The sequence below is a fragment of the Mytilus edulis genome, chromosome 9 (genome assembly GCF_963676685.1).
Source record: "Mytilus edulis chromosome 9, xbMytEdul2.2, whole genome shotgun sequence".
Classification (NCBI taxonomy): domain Eukaryota; kingdom Metazoa; phylum Mollusca; class Bivalvia; order Mytilida; family Mytilidae; genus Mytilus; species Mytilus edulis.
The window spans coordinates 88158310-88170380 of record NC_092352.1 but is presented as its reverse complement, the minus strand read 5'-3'; the positions used below and the strand labels follow the sequence as shown (position 1 = coordinate 88170380).

Below are 12071 nucleotides of genomic sequence, written 5' to 3'. Positions count from 1 at the left end.
CCAACTTTTTAAACAAAATATATCAAAAAAATATCTAAGATTATCAAATAATTGTTAAAAAAACAAAATGTCAAAGTGACTTGGTAATTAAATGGCTTCATGGTGCCAAGAAAAACATCTTTTGCATGATTAAAATTAAATAAATCTTCATTTTTCAAGTATAATGACACATTTCCTAAACTTTAATATGAATATATGTATTTAAAAGTAAATATTTCAAGATATATTCTTATATATTAAAACAATTGTCAATAAATTATTTGTGACTTTTTGTCCTGTGACTTTTTGTCCTACCAAATTTGTGACTTTATGTCCTGTGACTTTTTGTCCTGTGACTTTCTGTCCGTTTACCTTCATAAACAGGTGGGAAAATAATGAAACTAAAATGAGTTGAAATGGTTTATTGGGTCTATAATGGTTGTGTTTGAATATTATTATTTTATACAGAGTAATTAAGACTCCTCCCCTCTTTTTCTATCTGTCCTCCCAAATAAAAAACCGAAATAAGTAACTTTACTAGACAGATTTTGATGCCTTATATTAATTATTCACATGTTAATTATTTAAACTAATTACTATAGTGTATTTGCAACTCACCGTATTTTGCTGGTATGACATCTGACTTGTTGATCTACTACTAGTTGGCAGAGAATAAGTTGGCTGGTATTGATGCATTATCTGGTTGTTACTTCTCACATTGTTAAGATGTGTAAAGGTTGGCTGGTAGTGACGTTGATATTCCATGTTGACAAGCAAACAATGATGTGCAAGAATTCAGTTTTACTTTTTATATAAGGTTAAAAAGATGATAATTGATTGGTTACACATCTACTTGTGTTTTCTATTTGAAGTTTTACAGGTGTTATAATAACGATGAACATGGCTTCAATGCCAAGCTGACATGTGTATAGCTCTTGTAAATAGAAAATGCCATTTCTATTGTGTTTTTAATTTTATTATTGGCTTTGTGAAGCCATTCAAATATATCCTGATAGGAAACTTCAAATGATGAAAGGTTTTTTGCAAATTCATTAAATGTTTGGATTGTTTTTCCTAATTGCTATCAAAACAACATTTAAATTATTTTACTATGTATAATACATTTGAAATGTTGTGTACAAATATATTTGCAATGTTAATGATATACATTAATTACAATCAGAAGTTTTATGTTTATAATACATTTATATTTATAATTAAAGTGTTTTTGAATAAATATAAATGTAAATTATTTATTTTCCTGCATCCTTGTGCATTATATGTAAAGCGGTTTTGTGTTAACATTTTTAAATAGTACTATTAACTTTAAAGTTTATCGCCCTAACCAGTAATATTCTTTAATATATGATTATGTGAAACAATTTATTTGCAAAATTTGTCAAATAAAAATTAATTCAACAGAATCAAAAGACTTGGTAATCTATGAAAATCCACAGTCAGTCTGTGGATGATGAGATTCACTTAATTTCATTATGTCCAAGAAAAGCTAGATTATAACTTAAATTTTACTTTCAAATTCTACACAAAATTAAAAAAGTATAAAATTTAAGCTTAACCTTTAGAAAGCATATTTCCATAATTTTTACCTTGTTATATTCATATGGCACATAACCATGACAAGAGCACCAGAACTAGTAATATAGCAATTTAGTAGGTTGATTTTTTTAATTTTGTTTCATAATTATTTATTTTTTATATCTTATCAAAATGACTTTTTTTCCTTGAGGTTTTGTGACTTTTTTTTGTTTATGTTTCTACTCTATATTAAACAAACCAGTACATGTATTATTAAATGTAACACTTCAATCCTTCATAATTAATAATTTGCAAAAAAGTTCCAATTTTTTTTCACAAATGTTTTTAAAATTATAAACTTAAAATTTAAAAGCTCATTAATTGGTAACCGTATGTATACATAACATCCACTAAAGAAAGATATGTAAATGTTTGAAAAATTTACATTAAGGCCATATTACAAATTTTCCACATTTTTAATGAAAAACAGGAAAATATGGGCTAGTTGTCTTCTCAAGAAACACTCAGATCTCATGCATCAAGGATTTGTATAGTTAGACTAACTATACAAATTCTTGAATGCATCAACAAAAAAATCTTTTGATATAATTTTTGTTTTTCAATTTAAATAATTGACAAGAAGATTAAGATTGTTTAAAAACTGATACACTGTGGTCTTGATCCAAATGTGTTTTTAAATTATAAACTTTGTTTATAACTTGTATAAAAACACTAATCCTATCCTATCCACTGGAAATAATGGTTAAAGTTCAGTTTATAATTTTAGTTCAATTAGTCCAGTCAAACTAAATTTTAACCTCAAACTAATTGCAACAGATTTTTTAGCTCACCTGGCCCGAAGGGCCAAGTGAGCTTTTCTCATCACTTGGCGTCCGGCGTCCGGCGTCGTCCGGCGTCCGGCGTCCGGCGTCGTCCGGCGTCCGGCGTCGTCCGGCGTCCGGCGTCGTCCGGCGTCCGTCGTCGTCCGGCGTCGTCGTCCAGCGTCCGGCGTCGTTAACTTTTACAAAAATCTTCTCCTCTGAAACTGCTGGGCCAAATTAAACCAAACTTGGCCACAATCATCATTGGGGTATCTAGTTTAAAAATTGTGTCCGATGTAAAAAGTGAAAATTCTTTGTATCAGACCATACTGTCTGCTTAAACAGTTGAATGTAAGAGCCTTTTTGTGCTCAGATTTATTGCATCATGTCACCTGAGTATAGAAATGATAGAAAAGACACAAATTTTTATTTCCTATAGCTCAAATATGCATTTTTAAATGTAAATATGTGCTACGGCCTAAATTGACCCTAAATTATTTTTAGTCTTACTTGGCCTAAGACCCTTTTAAATTAATATGATGTTATTTGTAAGTGTTCTGTCCATTTAAAGTACATTAAATACATATATAACATGTATAAGGATTATTTCTAATCAAAAAGCTTCACAAATTTAAAATTGCTGGAAAATATTACATCTTTATATAAGGTCCCCCTTCATTGGAAAACCTCCATTTTTAGTCATAGGCTCATATAAAGTTGACTTTTGAATAATTATGCTAAGTCTGATGTATCAAATGAGTAATCTATTGCTTTAAATTACATGACATATTATATATATAGGCATTTTGAAAGTATTTTTTTGCAATATTTAAATTTTAAAAGCCTCAAATGTTGATAGTTGAAATTTCTCAATTTTAACGTCTGAATTTAACGCGCAAAGTTGAATATAGAATTAATCATAATGTCTTTAATATATATCCTATTGCTATGAAACTTTGTAAGCAGTCTTAGAATATATTAAGCTTTAGTCATACAAAGTTTTATTAAGATTGGTAAACTTTTTCTATCCTATTAGGTCCGAGTACACAGTTATCGTCCTTTGATTTTCGTTGTCCACGAATATAGTCCTTATTGTGGACAGTGTGTTACTTGTCAATTTTTGTTATACCCCTTCCAAATTTATTTCTCCATGTTTTATGCCTCATATAGCAAGTTGGGGGATGAAATGACACTGTAAAAAAATTTGGGTCATAAATATTAACATGATTAATGTAAAGTAGTGATAAGGTTCAGCTGAAAAGGTCACAAATTAGCACTTCGGAAGCTGTCAAAACATTTCAAGTCCCCTTAACATAAAATTGTCCATATTTTGAGTAAGAACTGATGAAGTTTTCTATAATTTTGATATAATTTGTCCCAAAAGTAGTACAGCACACTGTAAAAATATTATTTAGAAAGCGCAGGTGGGATTTTTTTAATTTTTATTTATTGTCCATAAGAAATGCACTACGAAATAACTGTGTACTCGGACCACTTGACATGTTGAAAAATTCAATAAATGGTAAAAAAATGAATTACAAAAATCTAGGTAATAGCTTGATAAAAGATATGAAAACACCTTTAGAGTTGTTTGTTATACTCTAAAGACCGCTAAAAAATCAAGAATCAATACATTCTGATGAATAGAAGCGGAAAAATTATCATTTTGTATCAATTTTTATTGATATTTCTACCATTTTTGTAAGAGTTTTTAAGTCTTCCTTGAGTATAATTTATGGGAATTTTTCTGTGTATATTTGGGGTATAATACTAAAGATTAAAAGTTTAGAATCTTCTGTTGCAATTACTTTCAGGTTTGGGTCAAATTTATGCTAGATTTACTGGACTAAATTGTTATTTTTGATCGGGTTGTTGTCACCTGGACACATTTTCCATTTAAATTCTCTATTTTATTCTCAAGTCATTTGCATGATCCATATACCACTGCAGTTGTTACAGTCATTTTTTTTCTCTATTGCAGGATGACATCATCAACATCTTTGTCATATGAAGTATACAGCCATACCATCACCTTAATGGATAACTTGAAGAGACAATGCACATGTTCAAAGTGTAATGGAAAATTTGTCAACATTAAGACTTTCCGAGCTCATTCAAAGAAAATCCATAACACCCATGCTGAAATATCAGACACTCATAGAGAACAACCTGAGATTGTAAGAGAGTCTAAGGAACTTTTAAAAAAAACTTTAATTTTAAATCAGTCACTCCATGAAGGAACTAATAGAACTGTAAAAGATGCCATAGCCGAACATTTATTCATATTTTCATCTAATAACGGAATGTCAAAGACAGCTTTGTCACAGTATCTTTACCACGAAAAGTGTGTTCTACCACAACCAAACAACCTGCCATCCACTTATGGTGAAGCTGTCACTATTATTCAACCATACCTGATGCCAATAGAAAAATTTAAATGCTGTACAAATGACTGTAAAATTTTTCCTATCAGCAGTACCATTCTTGCCTGTCCAGACTGTAATGAAAGTTTGGTGTTTTCAAACAACAGGAACAAAAAAACATTCCAATATATGCCTATAGTACCACGCATAGTTCGTTGGTATGGAACTAGGAACCTGGCAAAGATTCTTTATGCCAACAAGCTTAACACAACTGGCAGGCTAAGCAGCTACACAGATGGCAATATATTTCGACAACAGATGACAGATGGAGTCTTCAAAGATCAGCAACAGCAGAACTGTGTGCCATTGGCTCTTTTTGCTGATGGTGTGAATCCAAATAAGAACCAAACAGTCCAGAAGTCAATATGGCCTCTCATCATCACCTGGATAACACTCCCACAAGAAATGCGATATATTTTAGGACCAATGATGTTGGCAGGTATTGTTCCAGGCTATGGTAGAAAAGAACCAAAATCACTGGACCCTTATATTAACGTTTTAGTTGACGAACTTTTATCAAACATTGAATGTAACTTGTATGACGCCTACACAGATGCACCAGTAAATGTAAAGATTGCTTTATTACAGTATTTATGTGATATACCAGCTTTTTCTAAACTTTTACACTGTTCTGGTCAAGCAGCTATTTGTGCTTGTTTTTTCTGCAAAGATACAGGTGTCCATAGCAGTTCCGTGAATAAAGTATTGCACATATCGAACAGAGAGTTTTTACCCACAGATTCGCCATTTCGGAAAGACAAGACATTATTTGCCAAGAAAACTGAAGAGGTTGCTCCCAAACCACAAGCATATTCAAGGGAAGAAGAAATGGAAATAAGAAAAGAATATGACAAAAAAAAAAACAATAACCAAAAATGTAAACTACAAAAAGAAACTGGATTTAAAGGGATACATCCACTTCATCGCCTACCATATTTTGACAGGGTGCATCAGATGCAACCAGATGGCATGCACACATTAGCAGATGTCATCAGCAACATTCTTGATCTGATAACAGGCAAATCTGATGGACCTAAAGTTCGCCAGTGCGAAAAAGATTATAATCGATTTAAAGAAACCTGGCCAAAAAGACCATCATTATCAACAACCGAATGTGAGAGACCATCCAAACAGGCAAAGAAATCATCTGTAGATACAGCTGTTCCTGAACCAACACCAAAAGCGCCTCCTTTACCAGCAGCTCCTTGGTTACTAACAAAACAGGATGTTAAATTAGCTGACAACAGAGCAAAGAGTGTTAAATACCCTAAAGGCTTTGATTATACTCCTGCTGACCATTTTACCAGAGCATGGACACTGCGTACAATGCATGGCAAACAACAGGTATTGATTATAAAAATATTTTATTTAATGAATTAGATATGAATACTGTAAGTTCAGAAATTATTGCTTGCATTTATTATTGCACCTTTTTTGGGGGACTAAAATGCAATTTAGATTTTAGCAATATTTAGAAAAATCCTGTTTAATTCATATATATACAAAATTTCCAAAATGCAAGGTTAAGGTGGTACCTTACACTACAGGGAGATAACTCTTTTAAATCGACGAAACATTTTAGAGTGTTGTGTTGTTAAAGGAATATTGAGCTTCTCAATGATCAAAATTAGTGTTTGTCAAAGCAACCATTCAGGGGAGGGAATAATAACTCATAATTAATAATAATTTTAGATAATATTATAATTATTTGAAAGCTGGAAAAAAGTATAACTTTTGTTTATTTCTGATATATATATACTGAAAGTATGCCCTATATATCTAGTAATATATATCATTTCATCCAAATGCTTTGAATCTTTGTATTTTAACAAAATGCAGTTACCATGCACAAATGCTATGAAATATTCAATAAAGTGATCTAAAAAAAATGATTAACTTGAAGATAGAATTTAAAGGAAACCAATTACAAATATGTCAAGTTCCCTAAACTGAGAATTATTGAAAATATCAATTATGACAATTATAAATGTCATTAAAGATAAAAAATTATTTTGAACTTTTGATAAAAGTCAAATGTGTAAATATTGTATTGGGTTTATTAGAGTACAGTTAATTCAGTCATGACAGATACTTGTATGATATAAGTACTTTTTTTTAGAACATTTGTTAATTGAAACTCAAATTATAGTGAATATTCTCCTTTTATTCATATTTATATAGAAAAATACTTTATTTCAGTTCGTAACCAAGAATATTGCAGCATGGTGTATCAGAGGCCTCCTAGCAAAGCCACAAGACGAAACCTTATTCAATTTATTTGAAGTGATCAAAAGACTGACACAACCATCCTACACAACTGAGCAGCTTCAAGGACTTATTGAAGACACAAGTACAGCAGTGGTGTTACTTGAAAGGGATTTTCCTTTGACCTTGCAGGTTAGTTTATCTACTTAGACGTATGAGTTCTATATTCATCCGTATTTGCAATTGAAAGAATCAAGTAAACAATAATAATCTACTTTATCATTTTAATTATCTCACACAATTTACAGCAGGAGGCTTACAGTTAATATCCGTACACCCCTGATCAACCAAAATAAAGTTAATTCTTATAAGATTTCAAAACATTTTGTTGATGCCTCTCCTAGGAAATGTAAATGATAAAAAAACAACGAATTGAAACAAGATATTTTGTTTATTGATTAAAAAAGACATGATTGTTTTAACCATTTAAATTAATTTAACAGTTTAAAAAAAAATTCTGCACATAATTAAAGATTGCTTACTACTACATGTACTAGCTGCTAAGGTAGATGGAGTTTTATTTACAGCCTTAATTGTAATTGTTCAATCAGATTGTAGATTTTTGCCTCATAAGAATTAGTATATTTTTATGATCTAATTTTCCAAAAGTATGCTTAAATGCCAAAAGGCTGTTGTTTGCTCTATGGTCGGGTGGTTGTCGCTTTGACATATTCACCATTTCCTTTCTCAATTTTATTAGAGAGCTGAATAAAACAAATAATATCAGGCACTATTTATTTTAAGTACTTGGGGTGCTATCAACAGTTTTTTCTATGATGTCATATTTTGAGGGGCCATGCATAAGTGACCCTTAGTGGTGGACTGATTTATAAAGATACCTGTATAAAACTAGATATCACTGGAATCAGAATGTTCTCTAGCTTCTTATAACCTTGATAGCAAGTGTACTTTTATCATATTAAAAAAGAAGCCTAATTTGAACATAAAAAACCTGAAATCAGGTTATGTTCATACCCATACAGACGTGCACATTTTATATAATCAAAACTGTATGAAATTTATAGGTTTTAACCAGGCCTTTGAAAAGTACGGTCTCCTGCTCCGAAAACAGCTACAGTGGCTGCAAATATGTTTTAATTTTTCACTGCCTAAAAACAGGATGTTTACAGTGTTGTCTGCCTTCAAAACATGTATATTTAATATAATTTTTAAAATTATTTCAATATTCAACATTTTTTAATTGAAAGCTAATTACTTTAGCATTAATTGAGTAAATAAACAGGGGTTTCCCTCCATGGTTATTTTTAGTCAGGGAATAACCCCTGTTGTTTATATGAAACTGTTTATAGCACCCTTATAAATGTATACATAATTTAAAAAAGCCAACTCTCTCAGTGACCAATTAATGGACTTTCAGTCTGTGCCAAACTGTTTTAGGGTTTGTCTGACCGAAAGAGAAATCTGGGTTTTTGTACATATATATTCAAACAAAATATTTCAAAATTTCTGTCTGTCCGAATGATTTTTTATCTGCCATTTTGTCGTTCAGACAGAGTTTGAGATACCCTTGACTTTGATGTTAATAATTAAACATGATGCTTGTTGAAATATCAATTAAAATAAGCACATTCAATTATTTCCCTTGCAATAATTTCCTTCACACACATCCTGGAGTTGTATATAGCTGATGTGTTAAGTTTCATCAGTAACATCATAACAGACAGACACTAAACGAGTGTCAGTACTGTAGTCAGAATTAAGGTTTATATAATTTTCTTTTCAGATGTAGTACTATATAATACCGAATGAATTTATAATTTTTCATTTGTTTAAAATATTTTTATTTGTAGAATATCACAACACACCTGCTACATCATATCCCAGAGGGTTATGAAGACTATGGACCATTGTATGATAGATGGCTTTATCCTTTGGAACGAGCAAACAGTTGGGTGACCAGACAAATTTTACAACATGGACATGAAGAATCAACAGTGATGCAGACATACCGGGTAAGTTAAAACAGAATTGAATAACATAAAAAAGAAGATGTGGTATGATTGCCAATGAGACAACTGTCCACCAGAGACGAAAACATTAAATACTATAAATCACCGTATGACCTTCAATAATGAGCCACAACGAGCAGACCACAACATCTTATATATAGATGATAGGTTATAAAATGAAGGCGTTTTGAGTTGCATCAAATTTTCATTTTGGGATTAAAAATGTATTGAGAAAGATGAATAATACTATGAAAACAATATGTGCAGAGTTATCGTCCTTGGACTTTGAAAATTCACTCAAATCATTACTTTCTACCTTTTTTTTTATCTTCTTTAAGATATTGACTTGATATTTGTTTGTACTTTACACCTTGACAAGTGATAGTCAAAGCATTTTGTTGCAGTGTAATGAAATTTTATAAGTAGGGATCTATGTTTTGCCTTACAATACGCTCAAAATGCTTGGTGAAATTTGAATCAAGGTTCATATTAGCAAGTTATATTGTGTGTTGCATTTTCATAATTATCACTAAAATTAAACCATTAAAGACCAAAGAACGGTTTTCCACAAAAAACCTTAGCTCATACCAAACAACTTCTACTAAGGGCCCCAAAAAATGACTAGTGTAAAACCATTAAAATAGGAAAACAACAGTCTAATTTTTATAAAAAACGAGAAATGAAAAGAAAAATGAACCACATCAACAAACGACAACAACTGAACACCAGGTACCTTATTTAAGACAGTTGTAAACAAATGCTTCAGGTTTAAAAGTCAACACATATGTTTTTAGTCTAACACAAGACAGACATGATTTATATGGTTGTCGCATTTTTCTTGAGATACTGCATATGAGGGTTCACATGAGCACCCTATATGTGATGGTTTTCAGCATTTAACATTATCTATATACAATTTGCTGATTTGGCTTTCAAGAGTTAAGGAATACAGCCTTGTTAAGATACAATTTATCACATCTCATTCACTTACTCTAGTATGCATAAATTAATTTCCTTAATTCATATTTCAGATATACGATTGGAGCTCTCACAATATTTTGAGTGGTGAAATTATAAATTACAGCAGACAAACAAGTCTGTGTCGCTTGGCAGAAAAAGTAAACTCCATTCACCATCAAGATATATCTACAGCATCTACGAAAAGATTCATATTGCAAAGTGAGGATCTATCAATTCTAAAAGACAATTACAATAATATATATGACCAAAATTATGAGTTATTTGACATAGACCCAGTGGTCAAATATCTAAAGTTCAGCCAAAGACAGGATGCCGAGTTAAAAAGACAAATTTTCTTCTCAACAACAGAGCATCAGACGACAGCATCACGCTCACATGACTATTGTGTTAGTGTTTCGCATAGGACAAACCGTCGCTTTGGCACAATTTCTAAGATTTTCAAACACAACCATCTAGATAAAGCTACCATGTGGGTAAAATTGGAGATGTTTCCCATTCCGGAACAATCTGGACTATTCTTGGTCACCGATGACAGAAAGATTGACACACATATATTTAGCTTTGATAAAATAAGCAATCCAGTTGTATTTGCTTCAGAAGACAATAAAATATGGTTTTTAAATGTTTAGGTATGCATTTATACATGTACATGTATTTTGTATGAAGTAGATAAATAGTTTATATACTTGGAAAGGTACATTGTTATGTATTTTCTTGCTGTATATAGAACGAGTTGTTCAAAAGAAAAAAATAAATGGATAAAAAGAGATTTTTTAAATGGAAGTCAACTTTGCTTTTTTCTATGAGATATTCCTTTCAAAGGGTGTATTACGTTTCCAACATTTTTTTGCATTACTTTTCCAAAATAATAGTTGCACCTTAACGCATTTACCTGTATTTCACCTGTAAAAAATGGTAATAATAATATATAAGACTTAATATTATTATAGTATTTCTTAGTAATTTGTAATTAATGAGTTCCTTCAATAGGTAGATAATTATTGCATTATCCAAAATATTTAAACATATACCATACATTTTGTGTTTTAGAGACATTTTTTTTCAACTGAGCCATTTAAGGGGAGATAACTCTTTTAGTAAAAAAAAGTTACAGGTCTGATTGGGATTTTTTTTAAATTTTACTTGTATCAAGAAAGCAGTTCAGTGACACCACTTTTTCTTTTTTTTTCTTTATACATATTATAAAACCTATCTTCTCACAATTTCTTTCAATGAAAGTTCTATCTCATAGATTTTTTTTGCACAAAAATGTGTTTTTGCATGATCCTACAATTTTTCAATGACTCATAGTTTTAAAAATAGCACAGAGGCCCATTCTTTCTATTATATTTTTTAAAAGAGCATATAAAAATCTTCAATTTAGCAAAGTATAAAAAAAATGAATCTCAGGAAACTTACATATGATCTGCCTTAACATTGTGAGTACTTTTTAAAAGTTATCATGTAGAAAGTGGACCCATATTTGATGAATTCAGTTTTTTGTTATATCTTTTATATAAATTTGCATGTTTGATTTATTTTTTGGACACTCAATTTTATGTCCTGATTTGGTTTCGGTCAGTATTATCAATTTAAAAAGCAATGAGGATAACGACTTCTATAAAAATTCAGAAACGTAGTGTCAAAACATTTAAAATGTGGAAACCAAAACACACATTTCACATCCTACTTTTTTCTGTAATTGAAAAAAAAAAAGTTCCGAGCTTTCAAATTACAACCATTGTACAGGATATTTATTCTGCTTTATTTCTCTTTCTAGAATTTACTGTTCTTTTTCAAGTTACACTTAAATTATTACTACTGAAACAAAATTTTGGCAATTAAATATTTTGTATTAAAATGTTTATATGTAAATATTTTGATAAGAACAAAAATTAATATTGGTATGAAAATGTTACAAATACAAATGTGAGTATGGTTAAATATAAACCTATTTAAATATGGGTTACAAATGTTAATTTATACATATGATAAATAAGTGCTTAATGATTGAAATCACTCATACTGTAGACCTATTTCATTTTACATGCATAATATTCAATGTTTATATGGCTAATAAACAATTATTGACCAAA

General features: G+C 30.5%; 2 protein-coding genes across 3 annotated transcripts in view; one reads left to right on the top strand and one right to left on the bottom strand.

The window, feature by feature from the left end:
- LOC139489328 (uncharacterized) overlaps positions 1-829 on the bottom strand; it is a 19362-nt gene extending 18533 nt beyond the window's left edge. Inside the window, exon 1 of the mRNA XM_071275638.1 lies at positions 598-829. Within this exon, the coding sequence (XP_071131739.1) occupies positions 598-744 (147 nt within the window). The 5' untranslated portion in view covers positions 745-829. The remainder of the gene's footprint in view (positions 1-597) is intronic.
- LOC139489327 (uncharacterized) overlaps positions 1-12071 on the top strand; it is a 27986-nt gene extending 15915 nt beyond the window's left edge. For both annotated transcript variants that reach the window (XM_071275637.1, XM_071275635.1), the window contains exons 2-5: positions 4318-6103; positions 6959-7156; positions 8836-8997; positions 10026-12071. In XM_071275637.1, the coding sequence (XP_071131738.1) occupies positions 4319-6103; positions 6959-7156; positions 8836-8997; positions 10026-10604 (2724 nt within the window). In that variant the 5' untranslated portion in view covers position 4318 and the 3' untranslated portion in view covers positions 10605-12071. The remainder of the gene's footprint in view (positions 1-4317; positions 6104-6958; positions 7157-8835; positions 8998-10025) is intronic.